At 38.9% G+C, this 23303-nt stretch overlaps 1 protein-coding gene across 2 annotated transcripts in view; it reads right to left on the bottom strand.

Moving 5' to 3' along the window:
* Window positions 1–22306, bottom strand: part of Radx (RPA1 related single stranded DNA binding protein, X-linked) — a 74098-nt gene extending 51792 nt beyond the window's left edge. For both annotated transcript variants that reach the window (XM_021188523.2, XM_021188524.2), the window contains exons 1-3: window positions 21461–22306; window positions 9621–9763; window positions 6596–6788 (exon numbers count right to left, since the gene is read on the bottom strand). In XM_021188523.2, the coding sequence (XP_021044182.1) occupies window positions 6596–6788; window positions 9621–9763; window positions 21461–22103 (979 nt within the window). In that variant the 5' untranslated portion in view covers window positions 22104–22306. The remainder of the gene's footprint in view (window positions 1–6595; window positions 6789–9620; window positions 9764–21460) is intronic.
* Between the last annotated feature and the right edge of the window lie 997 nt (window positions 22307–23303).

The raw sequence follows: 23303 nt of genomic DNA, 5'->3' as shown, positions 1-23303 counted from the left end.
CCCCCCACTGCTGTATCTCATGGAGGCATTTCCTCAAGGGAGGCTCCTTTCTCTGTGCTAACTCCAGCCTGTGTCGAGTTGGCACACAAAACCAGCCAGTACAAGTAATTTTCTTTAACTTGGATCTCATATGTAAATACAAAAGATAAACCAAGATAAATAACCACAGTAGTTTTTCTAATAACATAAAGCACAAATAGCACTGATGGTAGTCAAAGTATCTAATTCCCCCCTAATCTCCTCTCCCTGATTTCAAAACCCTCCTTATTTATTCTGCATATAACACTTAACTGCCCTGCTGTTTTATACTTCCTTTTATACCTTTATACTTTCTCCTTTCCTCATAATTATTCAACTGTCTTGTCCATTCTTTCCTCAACTACAATTCTGCTTGTAACATCCCCTTTTGTCTATCGCATTTTTGCTATCGCCATTAATTTTTTGTTTTACTGTATTTTGTTATCATACCTATCTGTTATCCATTAGGCTGATATTTAAGGGTAAGACTATTACTATATTATTTACAGGTATGTCTCCAATCTGTAGCATGCTGACGTAACTGCCCGCTTTCCCTTCATTAAATAGCTTAAGTTAGGTTCTTTTAAATATCAGAGGTATATAGTTCTCAACTTCACATGCATATTAGAATCAACTAAGAGGTTTTAAAGATAAAAGTATGCCTTTCTTTCTTCAGACTAATTAAAATAATATTTCTGGTGTTGGGAACAATTCCAGTCGTTTTTTTTTTTTTTATAAATCTCCTCAACTGACTCTAATGTACAGCCAGAGCTAAGATATATTAAATAGACAGCCTAGGCAGAATATAATTTGCAGTTAACTGCTCATTTTTATAAATTAAAGTTTTCCAGGAACATAGTTATAATTATTTACATTTTAACTATAGTGGCCTCCTCTTTCCACAGACAAAGTAGAGTGGCTACAGTGTCAACCTTATTGCCAGCTGAGACTAAAATACTTCTTTTCTGGAATTTTACATCAAGAATTTATTGATCTCATAGAGAATGAAAAATAGAAAGTCTACTAATAATCACAATTATATGGGAAATATAGACAGCTACTACATTAATAAGAAGGAAATCATTTTTAAAGACTAAAGGACATATTTTAAATATATTATCACCCAGGTTTGCCATCACATTAAAATAATTGTGTATTTGCATTTACATATCTGAAGGCACAAATACCTTTATATTTTCAAGAATAGTTTTCCATCATAAAATATGGGCTTACAGTTGTATTTTAATTTTATACTGGCTGCTTATTTATTGACTATATGCTTTCTACTGTCCTAGTCTTCATGTGATTTTAAGGCTCAGAAGCAACTACTAGAATCAGACAGACTTATAAAGGTATACACAGACATGCAAGAAGTATAATTTAAATTAAGACTTAAGTCTAGGTTACCTTACTCAGTTTATTTTTTATTTACAATTAATTTTTAAATTTTTATTTATATTACTTATTTTTCTCTCATATAACACATCCCAACCACAGTTTTCCCTCCCTCTACTCCTCCTTGTCCACCCACACCTCCCCAAGATCCACTCCTCCTCCTCCTCCTCCTCCTTCTCCTCCTCCTTCTCCTCCTCCTCCTCCTCCTCTCCTCCTCCTCTTCCTCTTCCTCTTCAGAAAAAAGCATGCCTCCCAGGGATATCAACTGAAGACTGCATAAAATGTTACAATAAGACTAGGCACAAATCCTCATACCAAGGCTGGATGAAGCAGCCCTGTAGGAGGAAAAGGATCCCAAGAGTGGGCCAAAAGAGAGACACCCCCACTCCCAGTGTTAGGAGTCCCACAAAAACACCATGTTAGCAAGCATAACATCTATGCAGTGGACCTGGTGCAGACCTATGCAGGCTCCCTGATTGTGGCTTCAGTCTCTGTGAGCGCCTATGAGCTCTGCTTAGTTGATTCTGTGGGCTGTGTTCAATATATTTTCAACTGCTCATGATTTGTGGATCATAATTCTGAATCTTTAGCTTTGAATGTATGAACAGATGTTACCAGCGAAGCCAGAAAAGTAAAAAAAAAAAGTAAAAAGGGAATATGTTCAGAGCACAGATGAGAAAAAGCTCTAGAGTCAGGGATAGTAAAGACACAGGGTATTATGAAGAGGGAGAAATGAAGGAAGGAACTTAAACTGCTAATCTAGCGGAGAGAGGGAGAGTAATACTAAGTGTGAGGGATGAAGGAGAGAATAACACTAAAGATGCTGAAAAAATCATAAGGAAATAATTTAACAAGCTTACTTAAAAGATGTATATTATACTAATGTATACACACACACACACATACACACACCTCACACGGTTTAAATGGAGCCACATGGGGTGATAATGCTTTCTTCAGTAGCTATCAACAGACACATAGACAAATACACAGATGCATACACACACACACACATGCACACAAACTATCACCACCACCAACATACTAAAAATAAATTAAAAATAAATTCAGACTAGTGCCAGGCACAGAAGATCTCCATTTGAGTTTCTGGCCTGGAGCATCCAGTATAATTTCTAACTGTATTCTAAAAACTCATCCTCATAACTAAAGACAGTTGGAGCATTTACCCTTTTTTTAGGAACAGATAGAGACTATTACAGATATCTACAACTGGTCAAAATAATAACATGGGTGCTCATCAATATCTCAACAATATGGTTACCTAAAAAAGACCTGCTTGACAATACTAGTTGACATGCCAACATAGATGGGGTAAATTTCATAAAACTCCACCCTAATTAAAGAGTTAAAGGCAATAAATGAGTGCAGAGAGAGGGAGAATAAGTGCTCTCCAGAGAAGAGCTGATAGATTATCCCATACCAATTAGTCAGCTCTGAACACATATCCTTAAGTCAGCACTAAAAAAATTCTATAATTTTAAATACATGTATATGTACCTATTATTACATATATATCGATATATGTATGTAACAATAATAACTGAATATGGGTCATGAATTTGAGCAGAGGACACAGGAGGAGTTGGAGAAAGAAGAGAGAGTGAGATAAGTCAAATATGAAATTCTCAAAAATAAATTAAATTAAAAAATTGAAATTTAGGATCTGGAGAGATGGCTCAGAGGTTAAGAGCACCGACTGCTCTTCCAAATGTCCTGAGTTCAAATCCCAGCAACCACATGGTGGCTCACAACTATCTGTACTGAGATTGGATACCCTCTTCTGGTGTGTCTGAAGACAGCTTCAGTGTACTTACATATAATAAATAAATCTTTTTTTAAAATTGCAATTTAGTGCAAGGAATACTAGATCAGGTATCAAGAGAATTTGGTAATTTATTATTGTGATAAATAGTCATTTTTAACATATCTCCTATTTACTAGGAATATCCCAAACTCTACTAAAGTAATTTTGTCACTTAGATTGTTAGCTTATGGAAAATAATTTATAATTTCCTATGGGTAATAGTGTATGTTGTCAATTATTAACAGCTTATTCTGGCAAATTTTTCTGGTATTTCTACAAGTAATTCCCAAAGTATCTACTGACTTATTTTTCATCTTTTCCATGATGAATATTTAATGAGATAAAGTACAAAATGTGCAAACTATTCAGGTAATAATTTCTTCCTAGCAAGAGTTAAACAATCTCTGCAAAATAGTTAACAATTTAATAAAGGGCCCCGGAGCAGACCCTGTGTCTGTCACAGCTCTTCATACACAAATCCTGCCCAGAGAGAACTGCTCTCCCAGGAGTGCTGATACACAGGCTTACAGAAGGAGCAAGCCACAGTCAGAGACAGCAAGACCAGCTAACACCAGAGATAACAGATGGTGAGAGGCAAGGGCAAGAACATAAGCAACAGAAACCGAGGCTACTTGGCATCACCAGAACCCAGTTCTCCCACCACAGCAAGCCCTGGATACCCCAGCACACCATAAAAGAAAGACTCTGATTTAAAATCACATCTCACTATGATGATAGAGGACTTTAAGGAGGACATACATAACTCCCTTAAAGGAATACAAGATAACACAGGTGAACAGGTAGAAGGCCTCAAAGTAGAAACACAAAAAATCCCTTAAAGAATTATAGGAAAATACAATCAAACAGATGAAGGAACTGAACAAAACCATCCAGGATCTAAAAATGGATATAGAAACAATAGAGAAATCACAAAAGGAGACAACCCTGGAGATAGAAAACCTAGGAAAGAGATCAGGAGTCATAGATGCAAGCATCACCAACAGAATACATGAGATACAAGAGAGAACCTCAGGTGCAGAAGATACCATAGAAAACACTGACACAACAGTGAAAGAAAATGCAAAAAGCAAAAAGATCCTAACCCAAAACATCCAAGAAATCCAGGACACAATGAGAATACCAAAGCTAAGGATAGCAAGTATAGAAGAGAGTGAAGATTCCCAACTTAAAGGGCCAGTATATATCAACAAAATTATAGAAGAAAACTTCCCCAACCTAAAGAAAGAGATACCCATGAACATACAAGAAGCCTACAGAACTCCAAATAGACTGGATCAGAAAAAAATTCCTCCTGAAACATAATAATCAAAACACCAAATGCATAAAACAAAGAAAGAATATTAAAAGCAGTAAGGGAAAAAGGTCAAGTAATATATAAAGGCAGACCTACCAGAGTTATACCAGACTTCTCACCAGAGACTATGAAAGCCAGAAGATCCTGGGCAGATCTCATACAGACCACAAGAGAACACAAATGCCAGCCCAGGCTACTATACCCAGCAAAACTCTCAATTACCATAGACTGAGAAAACAAGATATTCCATGACAAAACCAAATTTACACAATATCTCTCCATAAATCTAGCCTCACAAAGGATAATAGATAGAAAACTCCAACACAAGGAGGGAAAATACACCGCAGAAAAAGCAAGAAAATAATCTTCTTTCAACAAACCCAAAAGAAGATAGCCACACAAACATAATTTCACCCCTGTCCCTTAATAGAAGCACCTAAAGAAATTTACATCCTTAGTCATCAGAGAAATGCAAATCAAAACAACACTGAGATTCCACCTCACACCAGTCAGAATGGCTAAGATCAAAAATTCAGGTGACAGCAGATGTTGGCGAGGATGTGGAGAAAGAGGTACATGCCTCCATTGCTGGTGGGACTGCAAGCTTGTACAACCACTCTGGAAATCAGTCTGGCGGTTCCTCAGAAAATTGGACATAGTACTACGGGAGGATCCAGCAATTCCTCTCCTGNGCATATATCCAGAAGATGTTCCAACTGGTAATAAGAACACATGCTCCACTATGTTCATAGCAGCCTTATTTATAATACCCAGAAGCTGGAAAGAACCTCGATATCCCACAACAGAGGAATGGATACAGAAAATGTGGTACATTTACACAATGGAGTACTACTCAGCTATTAAAAACAATGACTTCACAAAATTCGTAGGCAAATGTATCCATGAAATACATATTATTACTGACAGGTTAAGGATACAAAGCTATGCAATGATGTATGATGTTATTATGTTATTATGTTATTTTCTCCCAAATGGAAAAGTGTGTGTGTGTGTGTGTGTGTGTGTGTGTGTGTGTTTAGAGGAAGAATTAAATAGCAAAAATAAAATTAATAATGAGTTAAGATAATGTGGGAGTTCTTTATAAGCAACTGTGAGTTTTAAAATGCAACTAAACCTCATATGTGGAAAAACTACATGCTGTTTTTCACCCTCTTTCAGTTTTGTTTCACATAGTACAGTTATAAAAATATACTTTAAGGATTATAAACTTTATCCTAACCTATTTGTCTTTTCCATGCTTCCCCGGGTTAACCACTGCCTCAATGATTGTCATTCACATGAAAAGCTTATTCATCTTAAATATGTATCTGTATGTATAAAGATAAAGACTGCGTGGTTATGCTTACATGTTGGTACATTGTGTAATATTTTATAACATCTACTTTATATTATTATACAATATCATTCATATCTTCTGGATCAGCAAGATGGTTTAGTGGGTTAAAAGCACTTCCCATGTAAACCTGATCATTTGAGTTTGATCCTCTCAGATCACAAGGTGGATGGAAAGAACAGACTCGCAAAGTTCTCCTCTGACTTCTACAAGCACATACAAACACACACACACACACACACACACACACACACACACACACACACACNNGGGGGGGGGAGAGAAGGAGATTGGGGAATAGGCAGGCTCACAATACATGTCATACACACATAAACAATACTAAAATATTTTTAATTTAACAGAAATCCTTGTAATATAGTACTTAATACAGTACTATAAAAATGTACTCAAGTGATTGACTTATATTACACACCAAAACTGAACAAAAACAAACTTAAGTACATGCCAAATGGAGCTCATTCTTTGGTCAACAATAAATGTCTCAGACAATTGTTCTTAATAAATGCACTAATAAGTTAACATGCTTATTAATTTAGTAACTGCTTAAAATTAAGTTTGCCAGTTTCTAACAGCTTCAGTAATTTTTACAGACTTTTGCCTGATAAGGCAGTTTGCAAAGCCATATAAGCAAGACAGCTATGAGAGAACAACTAATTAGATACTTAACCCATTGTAGAAATGAGTTTCATCTGTGGGTCCACAGGGTCAGGCTGGATTCTTAATGGATAGCTCTTCTTCACAGTATAATTTTGAAGCAGAAGAATCAAGCCCACTCTCAAACTTTTATACCACTCTGGACACAGAGCATTCCACAGAATCACTGACACCATGCCTGAGCTGTCAGCAACCTCCAAATAGGTCTAGAGAAAGAGGGCAAAAGCATATACACATTCACTATCTTTATCTATATGGGTGGTGCACAATGGATGATCTGTGAAATTTTATAGTGACAGAAAAATGACACTTAAAATTTACCTTTTGTTAGTAATGACTGAGTTGTTAACTATGTTAAGATTGCTAAGCTAAAAGAGAGACTGCTACAAGATACTGGAAGTCAGAGATAGAACTAGCTTACTCTGCGATTATAAACATCAAAGGCACAGAGCAAATCTGAGTTATGTTTACTGTTAGAGCAACCACTAGACACAGTCATCAGAAGAATTAGGCAAGCCTCATATTTTGAAGATCTTCATAGCATTCATCATTAGTAAGGCTGAAGGACCTTACTATTTATTATTCACTGATCCTACAGCAATTTAGATAGACATTGATTAGGCATAATCCCATCAGTGCTTTGATGACATTAAATATACTTATACTGGCATCCCAGAATTTGTTATGAATGGCATGGGTATTATTTCTGTTATACTGTTTGGCAGGAAGAAATAATAATGTCAATGTTATTATTGCTCAGTTTGGGTATGGTTAAGTATTTTGAAACAAAATACGTTCTCTGTTTTAAAATATAAAGATGAACAACACTGGTTATATCTAAAGAATAGTATCCCAAGTTTTCTCTAGCTCTTCTAACTTCTTTTCAAATGATGTTATAATCTAAGTTCCTTTTTCTTTTTTGCTAATTCATTCCTTCAAAAATCAAACATATATCAAGTCCATGTTACTCTCCAGAAACTATGTTAGGCACAAAGTAGGAAGACATTATCCCTGACAGTAGCTAAAATGGAGGACTTGGTATCTGACCGAAACACAGTTAAACTATTTATCCATATTAAGAAATTGTATCCTCATGTCAGCTCAGTAACCAGCTGTTTATAATCAGTACTTCCATTTTGATGATTAGAAAATAGAGGCTTTCTGGCAAACACAGAAGTGGATGCTCACAGTCAGCTATTGAATGGAACACAGGGCCCTCAATGGAGGAGCTAGAGAAAGTACCCAAGGGGCTGAAGGGGTCTGCAACCCTATAGGTGGAACAGCAATATGAACTAATCAGTACCCCCTGAGCTCGTGTCTCTAGCTGCATATGTAGCAGAAGATGGCCTAGTCAGCCATCATTGGGAAGAGAGGCCCCTTGGTCTTGCAACTTTATATGACCCAGCACAGGGGAATGCCAGGGCCAAGAAGTGGGAGTGGGTGGGTAGGGGAGCAGGGGGGGGGAGCGAGTAGGGGACTTTGGGGATAGCATTTGAAATGTAAATCTGCTTGTGGACGTTGTACATCGTGGTGCGCACTAGGCTCCGCACCACGATGTACAACGTCCACAAGCAGGTGAATATCAATAAGAAGCTAGTGGCATAGCAAGATTCTCCTGAAGGGACCCTGATATAGCGGCCTCTTGTGAGGCTATGCCAGTGCCTGGCAAACACAGAAGTGGATGCTCATAGTCAGCTATTGAATGGAACACAGGGCCCTCAATGGAGGAGCTAGAGAAAGTACCCAAGGGGCTGAAGGGGTCTGCAACCCTATAGGTGGAACAGCAATATGAACTAATCAGTACCCCCTGAGCTCGTGTCTCTAGCTGCATATGTAGCAGAAGATGGCCTAGTCAGCCATCATTGGGAAGAGAGGCCCCTTGGTCTTGCAACTTTATATGACCCAGCACAGGGGAATGCCAGGGCCAAGAAGTGGGAGTGGGTGGGTAGGGGAGCAGGGGTGGGGGAAGGGTATAGGGAACTTTCGGGATAGCATTTGAAATGTAAATAAAGAAAATATCTAATAAAAAAATTTAAAAAAGAAACTAGTGGCATGCAACATAAGACAGACACTCACGTGCATATTTGTGTAGTACATGATAGATATGTGTATATGGGATTTAAAAATAATATGTTATGTATGACTCACACAGTAACCAGAGAGAGGATAATATTAACCATGTTAACAGTAGATATTCTGAGTGCTAAAATCTTGGATAATATTATTCGCTTAATATACCCTAGGTTTTCTCTTAATTTGCTTCCATAAGCACAAAACTTTCACAGTTAATAAAACACCTAAGCTAACTCTTGATACATGAAAAACTGTAGTGTAATATTAAGTAAAAAGGCATATATATATATATATATATATATATATCAGGTCTCATAGCACTATATAGCACAGAGCTAAGTTAACAGAAAAGTGTGGGAGTGGAGTGACAATTAGAATGTTACTAGTGAATTGTGAACTGAAGAAAAGGCCAACTAATTGCATTGAGAAGTAAATGAAAGGCAAGAAAGAGGAGAGGCAAAGATGGTCCAGGGATGTGTTTTCCTTTTTAAAAGTTTGACTGGAGACTAGAGCCTACTTATATGCTGGTAACAAAAAGCACAGAAGAGAAAAGATTAAAAACAAAAGAACTGTGAAAGAGACCAGCTAGATCAGGAATCTCAAAAGCGTGGCTACCTATGTCTTGTATATAGATAAGGTTTTTTTTCTTTGAAATACATTTTGTGGTGCTGGGAACGGAAACGAACCAATGGCCTTGCACATGCTGGATCAATTCTCTAACACTGAGCTGTATGCCAAATTCGAAAGAATTTTTGAGAGAAAAATCTCCTTGAAAATTACTGTGAAGTAAAAAAACAAACAAACAAACAATAAAACAAAAAACCTCACCTCAATATGCATTCAAAATTATTAAAGTATACCTGTGGAATTTTATTTAAACAAACAATTATTTCCATAGAGATTTACATGTGTGTGTTATAATGTAGCCATTTAAATGAGCATATATTATTTTTGTGCAATCGTACCTGATATGGCTCAATCATCTTTTTATTGGGTTTTCCATAGTATCGCAGTTTTGATTTATGCAGGACCCTTACAAGTAAGGCAGGAAAATTCTTTCTGCTATTCCAAGTCATCTCAAGATGAGAGAGAGAGATTATTTTGATGTCTAAAATATAAAAAGAAAAAAATATATTTGTTATGCCATCATAGTTTCATAGATCTATTCTAATGTTGAAAATGGTAGCCAGACCATATCTAGTGCAACATTCTTGCCAGTTAGGCTGTATAAATTAAAGCCTGACTATATATAGTTCTTTATAGTTCTCTGTATATACATATATATATATATATATATATATATATATATATGTATATATATACATATATATATATATATGACTTACCATGCAGAATTAAGTAAACACTTACGTAAAATAAAGCACTGTTTTCTCTTACTTTCCTTCTTCCACACCAAACCATTTCATTAAATTATAAAATTCTCAGAACTAAATCCATTTATCAATATTCTCCTCCAATCTGTGCTTCTTTTAACAAATACAGTCATTTATTTAACTTAAAAAATTAAAAGTTGGGGCTCTGGGGATGTGATGATCCCACTGGTAAAATGCATGCCATACATTTGTAATCCCAGCACAGGAAAAGGGAAAGAAAGAGGTTTCCTGAGGCCCATTGGCTAGCTAAACTAGCATAATTAGTGAGCTAAAGGTCAACAAGAGGCACTATCTCAAAAGAGGTGGATAGTCTTCCTATGGATGACTATGCAGTAGGCAAAGATTCCATACATGTAAGCCGTCAAAAGTAAACTGAGAAGCCTACATTTGCATAAAAAGCCTGTGCATACATGGACACACACACACACACAATTATTTATTCACTCAGTCTGGGTTGAATGGATAACCATGATACTCCTCTCTCATCAAAACATGCAATGAAATTACAGGCATGCACCACTATCACCACTGCTAGCAGAATAGTGAATTGTTTCTGACATATTTTTATGTATTGTCCTCACATCCCTTTTGTCTAGATAGGCCCCATCTTCTCCACACATACTGCATATGGCTCTATTCTCTCACTTGCAACCCTGTTTCTGGAATGTCTTCCTCTTAGATATGGAAGTGACTTCCTTTCTCCCCTATCCCAATCTTGCTAACAGGGTTCCTTCTCAATGACATCTCTAACTACTCTATGGAAACTTATTACTTATTCCCCACCCAACTGTTTTCCCACGTAGCACGTATTATTTTCACACGCACCATATAATTTATTGTGAAATATTTTAACCTCCAGGTCTAAGGGAAAACAAAAGCTGTTTTAAGGCTGTTCACCATATTTAAGATTTAAAATTTAAATCCCATTTAATCTTCTATCATCAAAGGGGGTTCCACTTTCGATTTTCTCTACATGTTGTTTTCATAGCCTGCAATATCAATATTAAAACGTAAATCTGCATTACATACTTTATGTATTATATATACATATATATTTATAATATTTGTTGAAACATTTCCAATGATATGTATTAGCTAGTAATTATTTTAGCAAGAAAGTCACACTTATACTTTATTTTTAATGAGTTCAAATTCTGTTTTAATTATTCATACCATTCATTAAAACAATTTCTAATATATTAAGACACTATGGATAGTTTTACTTCCAAATTCTCAAAATATATTTCTAGCAGTCTCAGAAGTCCTAATAGTTGGCATTATGTAATTAAGTAATTTTTTTTCAATATAGTCAAATCTCAGATCAGGTTTGAATTATCTACAATGTACATGGAACAATCTTAAGTGAGGCAGGTATTATTTCCTTTATTTATAAGCTGAAATAAATTTAAAAGACATCACTTGGCAGTTGAAAGTCTTCCAAGTTTGTGTACTTAATGGACAAAAATTTTATAGAATAAAACTCAAACTTAAAATATAGTTATGGGCCAATTATAGATAATGAATTATCTGTGTATATTTATGGTAATAAATATGCTTCATTACCCAAAAAAAGCATGAAAAAACCAGGCTATTTAATATAACATTTAGACAATAAACAACGGAATAGTTACCCCCAATTCTTTAAGTCTCAAGACCTGTTAACATGGCTCATCGGTTAAGGACACTGCTCTTCCAGAGATCCTGAGTTCAATTACCAGCAACCACATGGTGGCTTGCAACCATCTGTGATGGGGATCTAATGCCCTCTATATGCTGGTGTGTCTGAAGACAGCTACAGTGTACTCATATACATAAAATAAATAAATAAATCTTTTTAAAAAAAAGCATTAGTAAATTTTGGGGGGCAGGTATTTGAGACAGGGTCTCTCTGTGTAGCCCTGACTGGCCTGGAACTCCTATAGATCAGGCTACCCTTGAACTCTGAGATCCATCTGCCTCTGCCTTCAAAGGGCTCAGATTAAAGGCATGCACCATCATGCCTGCCAAAGATATTGAGTATCTTGAAGAGCTTTTGTTTATGTGGTTTATACTCATTACTTGATATGCACATTATACACTTAGAAATGAAGAAACCATCAGTTGTTTATAAATATATAAACAACATTTTTTTGGAAAAATGACTATTTTTACCAAATAAAATTTAGCTTAGTGGTACAGTACCCACATAGGATGCATGAGGCCCTAGATTCCACTCCCAGCGTTCCACACATAAAAACAGGAAAGCTGTAGCGAGAAATGCAGTGAGACTATTGTATATAAAAACTCTTGGAGTTGGAGAGATGACTCAGCAGTTCAGAACACTAGTTGCTTTTCCCCATGCTCTGGGTTTGATTCTTAGCACCAGCAGACAGCTCACAACCACTTGTAACTTCAATTCCAGAGGATCCATCACCTTCTTCTGTCAGTATTAGGTACCAGTCAATCATGTGTTACACAGATCCATATGCAACCAAAACACCCATATTCATATTTCTGTGGAATAATATCTGAGCTTGACCTCTGGACTCCACAATTAGGCACACATATGTGCAGTCCACCCCCCACTGTGTACCCTCACATACATGAATCTTTTTCTAATTTTAATTTTAATTTTTTATTGGTTATTTTATTTATTTACATTTCAAATGTTATCCCCCTTCCCAGTTTCCCCTCCACAACCCCCCTGTCCCCTTGCCCATCCCCCTTGCTTCTATAAGGGTGCTCCCCCACCCACCTACCCACTCCCACATCCCTACCCACTCCCAACTCACCACCCTAGCATTCCCCTATGCTGGGGCATCAAGCCTTCACAAGACCAAGGGCTTCCCTTCCACTGATGCCAGATAAGGCCATCCTCTGCTACATATGCAGCTGGAGACATAGGTCCTTCCATGTGTGCTTTTTAGTTGGTGGTTTAGTCCCTGGGAGCTGTGGGGAGTCTGGTTGGTTGATACTGTTGTTCATCCTATGCCATTGCTAACCCCTTCCCATTCTTCAGTCCCTTCTCTAGCTTCTCCATTGTGGACCCTGTGCTTGTGACAGGCTCCTGTCAGCAAGCACTTGTTGGCAGCCACAATAATGTCTGGGTTTGGAGACTGTATATGGGATGGATTCCCAGGTGGGGCAGTCTCTGGATGGCCTTTCTGGGGATCCATCTCATATGCAGGGTATCCAGAGACATACATGAATCTTAAGAGTATCCTTCTTAGAAAACACAAGTATAAAACAAAACTGAAATTAAATTGGAAAAAGATACACTGGTCCACTGATACTATACAGAGCTAAATAAAGAATTTTCAACTGAGGGATATCAAATGGACGCGAAGCACCTTAAGAAATGTTCAAAATCATTAGTCCTCAGGGAAATGCAAATCAAAACAATGCTGAGATTCCACCTCACACAATTCAGAATGGATAAGATAAAAAAAAACTCAGGTGACATCAGATGCTGGCAAGGAGGTGGAGAAAGAGGAACACTCCTCCATTGCTGGTGGGATTGCAAACTGGTACAACCACTCTGGAAATCAGTCTGGTGGTTCCTCAGAAAATTGGACATAGTACTCCGGAGGACCCAGCAATACCTCTTCTGGGCATATACCCAGAAGGTCTTCCAACTGGTAATAAGGACACATGCTCCACTATGTTCATAGCAGCCTTATTTATAATAGCCAGAAGCTGGAAAGAACCCAAATGTCCCTCAACAGAGGGATGGATACAGAAAATGTGGTACATTTACACAATGGAGTACTAATCAGCTAGTAAAAAGAATGAATTCATGAAATTCTTAGGCAAACGGATATAACTAGAAAATATCATCCTGAGTGAGGTAACCCAGTCCCAAATGAACACACATGGTATGCACTCACTGATAAGTGGATATTACCCCAAAAGTTCAGGATACCCAAGATACAATTCACAGACCACATAAAGCTCAAGAAGAAGAAATACCAAAGTGTGGATGCTTCAGTTCTTAAAAGGGGGAACAAAATACCCACAGGAGGAAATACAGAGACAAGGTGTGGAGTAGAGACGGAAGGAATGACCATCCAGAGACTGCCCCACCTGGGGATCCATTCCATATACAGACACCAAACCCAGACACTATTGTGGATGCCAACAAGTGCTTGCTGACAGGAGTCTGATATAGCTATCTCCTGAGAGTCTCTTCCAGTGCCTGACATATACAGAGGCAGATGCTTGCAGCCAACCATTGGACTGAGCACTGGTTTCCCAATGGAAGAGCTAGAGAAAGGACTGAAGGAGCTGAAGGAGTTTGCAACCCGTAGGAAGAACAATATGAACCAACCAGAGCTCCCAGGGACTAAACCACCAGCCAAAAAGTACTCATGGAGGGACCCATAGCTCCAGCCACATATGTAGCAGAGAATGGCCTTCTTGGTTATCAATGGGAGAAGAGTCCCTTGGTCCCATGAAGGCTCGATGCCTCAGGGTATGGGAATATGAGGGTGGGGAGGTGGGAATGGATGTGTGAGCATCCTCATAGAAGCAGAGGGAGGGAGCATGGAATAGGGGGTTTCTTGAGGGAAAACCGGGAAATGGGATAACATTTGAAATGTAAATAAAGAAAATATCTAATAAAATATATAAAACATAAAATAAAATAAAAAGAATTTTAAAAAGTGTAGTTTCTGTTGGGTCTGTGTTACCACCAGGGAACTTGATCTACCTTAACCCCTCTGAATCAGACATTTATTGTATGATTCAGAAACTTGAATTTTAAAATCAGCTGAGGGACTGGAAAGAACACAAGCAGGAAATTGCTTGTCTTACAAACATGACTCCCAGAACCACCCCCATAAAAAAAGCTAGGCATGGCAGTACAGGCTTGTATTCTCAGCATGGTGGAGATAGAAGCAGAGAATTTCCTCAGTCTTGCCAGACAGTTAGCCTACTGTATAATTGTTACAAGTTATAAGCCAGTGAGAGATACTGTCTCAAAACTAAAATGGTGAATGGCACTTTAAGAATGCAATCCCACATTGTCCTCTGGCCTCCAAACACACACATGTGCGCATTTGTGACTGCATCAACACAAATGCACACATGTGTACACACACCAGAGGAAACACTTTTGAGATCTGAGTAGACCATTCACATTTATCAGTATTAATGTAAATACTACTAAGATGGTAAATGACAATATTATTAGAAAGAATATAATGAAGCAAAAACATATATAGGAAAATTATACTAGTGGTGTAACTTTCACCAATAAGCTATTAACCAGTTATGAAATTAACTGTATGAACTGTTCGTTAGAGGAGGTGGAATACCTTATTAGAGGAGTACAGTGGGGGTCTGGTACTATCATTCTGACATTCCTTTTAGATAGGGTCTATCATGCCTGTCTCTACCACTGCAGTATTAAGCTATGACAAGCCTTTTATTTTATGTGGATTCTGGGATTTAAAGTCAGGTCTCATGCTTGCAAATTAAGCTCTCCTGCACCTACACACTAAGCCAACTTTCTAGGTGCATATTCTTTTTTATTTTATTTTATTCACTTTACATCTCAATCACAACCCCCTCCCTCTTTTCTTCCCAGTCCTACCCTTACAAATTCCTCCCCCATTGCTCCTACCCCTTCTCTTCAGAGAAAGGGAAGCTCCCCTTGGATACCATCTCCTCTTAGGACATCTAGTTCCAGTTTTTCTAGGCACATCCTCTTCAACTGAGACCCAACCAGGCAGTCCAAGTATGGGGTAAGGGGATCCAATGGCAAGGGACAGAGACTGAGACAGCCCCCATCCACTATTTAGGGACTCCACATAAAGACCAAGCTGCACATCTACTACAAATGTGTAGGGGGTCTAGGTCCAACTCCTGCATGCTCCCTGGTTGGTGGCCCATGCTCTGTGAGCCCATAGTACAAGGTTAGGTCTGTGGGTCTTCTTGTGGTGTCCTTGACCCCACTGACTTGCTTACTTCTATCCCCAACTCATCTGCAAGACTCCCCAGGCTCTGCCTGATATTTGGTTGTTAGTTTCTACATCTGCTTCCATCAGCTGCTGGAAGAAGCCTCTCAGGACACAGTTATGCTAGGCTCCTGTCTGCAAGCACAGCAGAGTACCATTAATAGTGTCAGGGGTGGGCTCTCTCCCATGAGATAGGACTCAAGTTGGGACAGTCATTGGTTGGCTGTTCCCTCAGTCTCTGTTCCATCTTTATCCCTGCACATTTTGTAGGCAGGACAAATTTAATAGTAAGTTGTGCTTTAAAAATTAACAGTAGCCGGGCGTGGTCACACATGCCTTTAATCCCAGCACTTGGGAGGCAGAGGCAGGCAGATTTCTGAGTTCGAGGCCAGTCTGGTCTACAAAGTGAGTTCCAGGACAGCCAAGGCTATACAGAGAAACCCTGTCTCGAAAAACCAAAAAAAAAAAAAAAAGTCTAGAGCAGGAAAATGACCTCCTTGGGTTACAGAGTAAGCTGAAGGCCAATCTAGACAACTAAGCCAGACCCTGTCTCAAAATTTAAAAGGGGGTGTGTGTGTGAAGATATATCTCAGTAGTAAAGTGCTTGTGTAGCATGGGCAAGCTTCAAGTTCAATATCTAGTCACACACACACACACACACACACACACACACACCCAAAATGCCAGATTTGGTGGTAGATACTCTTAATCCTAGGATGCAGGAGGCTGGAGAAAGAACAGAAGTCCCATGCCGGCATGTTCTTAGACTACATCAAAAATAAAGTAAAAGATAAAATAAAATCCCTGTTTTGCATAAAGCCTGTGGTAATCCACCTAGACCCAATAATTTGCATATTGTCTAGGACTGCTTTCTCTCTACAGTGGCAAAACCAAGCATTTTCTAAAGGACTTGAGAGATGGCTTAGTAGATGAAAGTATTTGGTGCTCTTGCAGAAGAACTAGGTTTGCTTTCCCAGGGATTGGAGAGGGGGACTCAGGGGTTAAGAGGACTTGTTGCCTTTTTTCTTGCCAGTTGTGTTTGATTCTATCCTAGATCGATCCCTGGGCTATCCAGCCTCTGGGTCCTGCCCCATCCCCCAGGCAGTGTCAGGGGTAGGTTACCTCTCATGGCAAGGGTCTCAAAGGGGACTAGTCAATGCTTGGCCACTCCCACACGTTCTGTGCCACCTTTACCCCAGCATATCTTGTAGGTAGGACAAACTGTAGGTAGTATGTTTTGTGCCTGGGTTGGTGCCCCAATCCTTCCACTGTAAGTCTTGCCTGGTTACAGGATATGGCCAGTTCAGGCTTTGAATCTCCCATTGTTAGGAGTCTTAATTAGGGTCACCCTGTCTCTTGGGAGTTTCTATTGCACTAGGTTTCTAGCTCATGGCAGAGATTTCCCCCATGATTCCAGTTGCCTCTCCTAGTACTCTCTCCCTGTATCCTCCCCATTTTCACCCATCCTTCCTTTTTCTAGCCCTACTCCCCCATTTGGACTATCAGCCCCACTTCATTATGCCTGCAATGTCTATTCTATTTCCCCTTCATGACAAGTTCATGAATTCCCCCCTTGAGTCCTCCTTGTAAAAAAAATTCTCAATGACATGATTCTTAATGATATTCTTCTGTACTCAATAGATTGGTGCCTAGCCCAACTGCCATCAGAGAGGCTTCATCCAGCAACCGATAGAACCACATGAAGAGACTGACAGCCAAACATTAGGCTTGGGGAGCTTGGGAAATCCTGCAGAAGAGGGGGTGGAAGGAGTGTAGAACCCAGAGAGGTCAAGGACGCCACAAAAGACCCACAGGATCAACTAACCAGGACCCACAGGGGCTCAACGAGATTAAATTGCTAACCAGTGAGCCTGCATGGGGTTGACCTAGGTCCTCAATACATATGTAACAGTTGTGCAGGTTCATCTTTTCCTGGGATCCCTTACAGTGGGAGCAGGGGCGTGTCTCTGACTTTATTGCCTGCTTTGGAGACCCTTTCCTCCTATTGGGTTTCACTCTTTCAGCCTTAATAGGAGAGGAGGTGCCTAGTCTTAGTGCGACTTGATGTGTCATGTCTGGTTGATATCCATGAGAGGCCTGATCTTTTCTGAAGAGGAAGAGAGGAGGACTGGATGAGGGGAGAGGAGAGGAGGGAGGGTAAACTGCAGTTGTTCATGATGTAAAAAATCAATAAATCAATCAGTAAATAAAAGAAATATGCAAATCTAAAAAGTAAAAGAGTACTTGTTGTTCTTGCATAAGACCTGTATTCAGGTTTTCAGCAACCACATGGTTCACAATCATCCAAAACTCCAGTTTCAGGGCATCCAACACCCCTCTTCTGGCCTCCTTGAAAACCAGTTGATGCTCACTGTACATATATAATGCAGGCAGCCAAAACCCCTATACACATAAAATAAAAATAAGCAAATAATAATCAATCAATCAAACAAACAAACAAAAAGCTGGACATAATGGCACACATGCTTGTGATCTCAGAGACTGGAGGACTATGTGTCCCAGGCCAGCCTGGGCTGGAAGGTAAGAGAAAAGGTATGCAAGCTGACTTGGTGGGTAAAAGAACTTGCCACCCTGGACCCAGGTGGTGCAAGGAGAGAACCGATATCTCAAAGTTGTCCCATGACCTTTACCCACTCACAGTGAAATCAAGGTACTTATGTGTTCTCTGCCGTGCCCTCCAAACTCACAAACACATAAAAAGTATACATATTAAAATCAGAAAAACAAACTAAACAAACAATCCACGGTTGTCACACAGTCTGGAGTCCAGCACTTGGAAGCTAGAGGCAGGGGATAAGAAAGTTCAAGGCCATCCTAGGCTTGCTTGAAAATCATAGGTGTTTTTTGTTTTGTTTTGTTTTTTTAATAAGTAGAAAATATAAAAAGGATGTTTGTAAGGTTACAGTGTGAATTAACACTTTTCAAGTAGGCTATAAACAAGGAATGAAAAAGACTGAATCTTTTTTGGATGCCTGAAAATGTCTAGATCATGATAGATGCTGACCATATAAGAGTACAGTTGGTCAGGTTGGATAAACCTTTTTCATGTTACTGTGTAAAGATAAAATTTTAATAAAAAATATTCAAAGGCACAGAACATAAGCAAAGTTAACCAAGAAGTGACAGGATACCAGAAAAATAATATGCAGTGTAGAGCAACCACAAACTTAATACCTATTAGTGAAGAAATCCAGTAAATGAATAATAAAAAGACAAGCTTGGAGTGTGGCTCAGCTACAAATTCTGTCTTTTAGGATACATAGGAGACCTTGGGTTCAATTCCTAACTCCAGAAAGGAAGACATGATAAGATGAAGACAAAGCACATTATTTTAGAATAGCAAGATATGGGGAAATGGACACTCATACATATACTGTTAAATTTAAATTAGTGAAAAATTTCAGAAAATAATTTTCAGGAAATAATTTATCAATACCAACTTAAATAAAAAACCTCAAATATTCTTCAATTTAGTAATTGTACTTTTAGGAATCCATAATTTCAACAGAAATATTCAAATACAATTAATACTCACACATTTTACTTTTTTGGCACTATTTGCAATACCAAGAAAGCCTAAAACAATAAATTACCCTACATGGGTACAATTATAGAAGTTATCACATTTTTACACTGTGGGATATTATATTTATAGAAATACCTCAGAGATGCTTAAAATATATTACGTGTAAATGTCACATAGTTCATTTTATTTTTTCAAAAATGTGCACCAAACTCTTAAGCTTGGCAGTTTTATCAGGATGTTTAAGGCATTCAAATGTTAAAGATGTATTTCACTAAATTCCAAATTCTGTCATTTACAATTTCAAACCCCAGCAAACCTGAAGTCCTGATTTCAGTCACTTCCTAGATTTTACCACCATGCTTTTAATACAATCAGACCTCATGATTTTAACACAATATACTTTAAAATACACAGTTTGAATTTTTAGCACATGGACATTGCTTTTTGTAATAAAATATCACTTTTATACCTACTGAATATGACCTTCTTAAGAACAGAAACCAAATACACTTTTATAAATTATTGGCTCTTTCTTTCTTTCTTTCTTTCTTTCTTTCTTTCTTTCTTTCTTTCTTTCTTTCTTTCTTCTAAGCCAACTGTTCTTTTACAAATTGAAGTTTAAAAGTCTAAGTGAATAACATTTACACCATGGGCACTTCGCTTTTATATCTTAGCTATCTAAGCAATCATTAACTACAAATGTGAATAATGTTTTCTTTCCTCATTTTGAGTGGATATGATTATAAATACATATTTTTGAACCAGTTATCTTTACACGTTTAAGTCTGCTATGCTTGCTTGTCATAGAAAGACACCTTATGACTTAGAGTTGTGATAACAAGAGAAAGAGAAGAGGGGATGTGGCTTGGTAAGTGGCTCCCCCCCCCCCAGCACTTGCTTTGCATGCAGGAAATCTGGGGTTGTATCCTCAGGTATAGTCAAGTAGGAGATCCTGCCTCCAAACACCCCAAAAAACTAAAACCAGTAAATGTATATTATAATCTTTTTAGTTTTTCTGGGTTTTCTTTTTTCTTTTAGGCATTTTCACTCCTGTTTCTTATTATTTCAGCTTGTAGTGCTATCAACTGCCTCAATTACATGTCTTAAGCTAAAAAGAGCGTTTATTGATGACAAACTCCCATTTTCTGGCTGACTTCCTACTTCTGATACAGGAAATATGAACTTCCTGTATCAGGAGAAATGATCACTTAAAGCCTTTCTACAGTCATCACACCTTCAAAAGAAAACACTCCCATGGGTTTTACATTCAGTGGCATAAATGTGGTGTTTTAGTCAATATGAATTGACTAAACTGGACATCCCTCTCCACAAATGTTAAATGCTAAAACATACAATGTAGGAACTATTTCATGTTTATGTAAAATAGAAATCAATACACTCAACTACACATTTTTCATAATTGAAACAGGACTGAAACTAATATTAATTAAAACCGTGTGTGTGTGTGTGTGTGTGTGTGTGTGTGTGTGTGTGTGTGTGTGTGTACATCACAGGAGGAGTCCTGAGAACCACATCCTCAATCTTTCTGCTAACCTAAATTTAAATCACAGTCAGGCATGTCAAGGCACTTTGCAATCAAACCAAGAGGACACAGGCTGCTTGAAGTTAAGAGTGTTTCGCTACTCTGCACCCCACCTTCCCACCCTGGCCTTGTAATGAACAAAACAGAAGCAGTTTGTTTTCTGTTATCATGAGTTTCCAAACTCTTCAACTGGTTGTGTGGCTATTATTGCTGCTGATGTCTGTTTTTGAGACAAGGTGTCTTTCTGAGGCTCAGACTACACTGGAATTTGCCCTCAATGCTCCTGCCCCAGCCCCCCTAGATGCTGGGTCTTCCTGGTGTGTGCCACCTTGCCAGCTTTCGAACACTTTTTAAAGCTTGCCTCTAAATCCCTCCAATTACTTACTGTTAAAATTGAATTCCTCAGGTTGCTTGTTGGTCTTCCATATATCTCCGTACGGATCTTCGTTATTCCACAGAGCCAGGTAGTGACTCTTGCCCCCTCTTAAAGGCCTCTCTGGCTTTTCCTCATGAGCTCTGTTTCTAAATGGAGTTTCTACAGAAATGACATCTAGGGGCTCCCCACAGTGGACCTTATCTATGCACAGGATTCCCTGGCCCAATCTTTTCTCGTTGTAAAGGCACGAGACTCTGGAAATTCTCATCTCTATGCCAACTTTAAGAATATTCTGATAAACGAGAAAGTTTAAGCTGGGGTCTAAGTAGCACTTCTCCTGGTACACCCCATCTGAGATGGTCACATCATAGCAGTAAAGGGGAGGCTTGGGCACTGTATCCCGTGGCTCATCCTCTAAAAGGTATCTTTGGACGGCCAGTACAGTGACAGGCACCACTTCCGAGAGGGTGACACACTGTCTAGGGGAACCAGTTATTTGCTCAATAACCTTTTGGATCCAGGACCTGCACCTCTGGCCACCAGCTTTTCGGATCACTCCTCCTGGGACCCCAGCCTGATCTCTTTCGGGGTGCTCCAAGTAGAGACCAGCGTGTGAGGGTCCTGGCTGAGGCTGACCCGACTCACCCGACATTGTGAGGTAACCGCGAACTCCTTGCACTCCAAAAAAGCTTACTTTCCCTGCTCAAAAACCCGGAGAAAAGACGCTCTAGACAGACGCGCAAAGCTGTTGGCACGGACTGGTCTGGTTCCGCCCAGGAGCCAGGCTCAAAAGATTCCACGCGTGCGCATCAGCTTTCCCGCCTGTGCTTTGAGCCCCTATTTTGAGACTTCGAGACAATGTTTCTAGGAACATGCACGAGAGAAGTGCATGGCATAGTTCAGTCCTTGAGTTCCCTAGCCTACTGAGATCCATCTGGGGGGAGGGGAAGCACGGGCATGGGAGGAGAGAAGCGGGGATTGTCAGGGTTTCCTATATACAGCAGCTGCCAGAGGGAGGAGCAAGAAGCGCTGCTGATCAGCCCTCCCCCCCCAAAAGGAGAGCATCAAGAGGTGGTGGAAAATAGGAAGTGGCAAAATGAGGCTCCAGTGGTCCTGTTGCTGGGACGTGGGTCCGCAAAAGAAAATATGTTAGCGTTATCACAGTCATGTGTATTTTAGTAAGTTAGTGCTTTGTAGTTAAGAAGCATGAAATGTGGCATTTCTGCTCTTGTAGTACAAACAAAATCAGATGATGTATGCACAGTCTTCAGGAAAGACACTAGCACAAAAGTTCTCAGTAAAACATTAGCTGCTATTGTTATTAGCGTAAGCATAATTATCTGTAGTAGCTCCCAAGTGACCGGGTGGATGAATTAGTAAGTGAACATGAAAATAGAACATTGTAGAATTGAGTTGCTAAAGATCTTCCTTCAGATCAGACTTCTTGAAAGAATTTATTTTTTTATACAATACTTAGCGCAGCACTCTGAAAGAATAAACAGCTTTAGAAATTGTATTTCTTAAATACAAAGCATATTTCAAAGAAAACTGCAAAGTGAATACACTGGACAGAAGAGTTAGAATAAACATGTAACATTTATTAATTGTACCCAGTCTGTGATCACACACGAAATGTATTCCCTTTTTAAAGAACGACTGTTAAAAGTGATTGTGTCCTGCTTTCCTTTCTACTATTTTTTTTCTTGGATGCTATCATTCTTTATACATTATTTATGAAGTCCCTACTCCAAAGCAGGCAATATTGTAGGCCACTGGGGATGACTACAGTCACTCTTTCATCCAAGCTCCTCATTGATTGGGCTGAACAACTCTGCCTTTGTCAAATTTTGAC

The sequence above is a fragment of the Mus pahari genome, chromosome X, assembly GCF_900095145.1.
Source record: "Mus pahari chromosome X, PAHARI_EIJ_v1.1, whole genome shotgun sequence".
NCBI classification, from domain to species: Eukaryota; Metazoa; Chordata; class Mammalia; order Rodentia; family Muridae; genus Mus; species Mus pahari.
The sequence above is the reverse complement of the archived record's forward strand: the minus strand, read 5'-3'. Positions and strand labels throughout refer to the sequence as shown.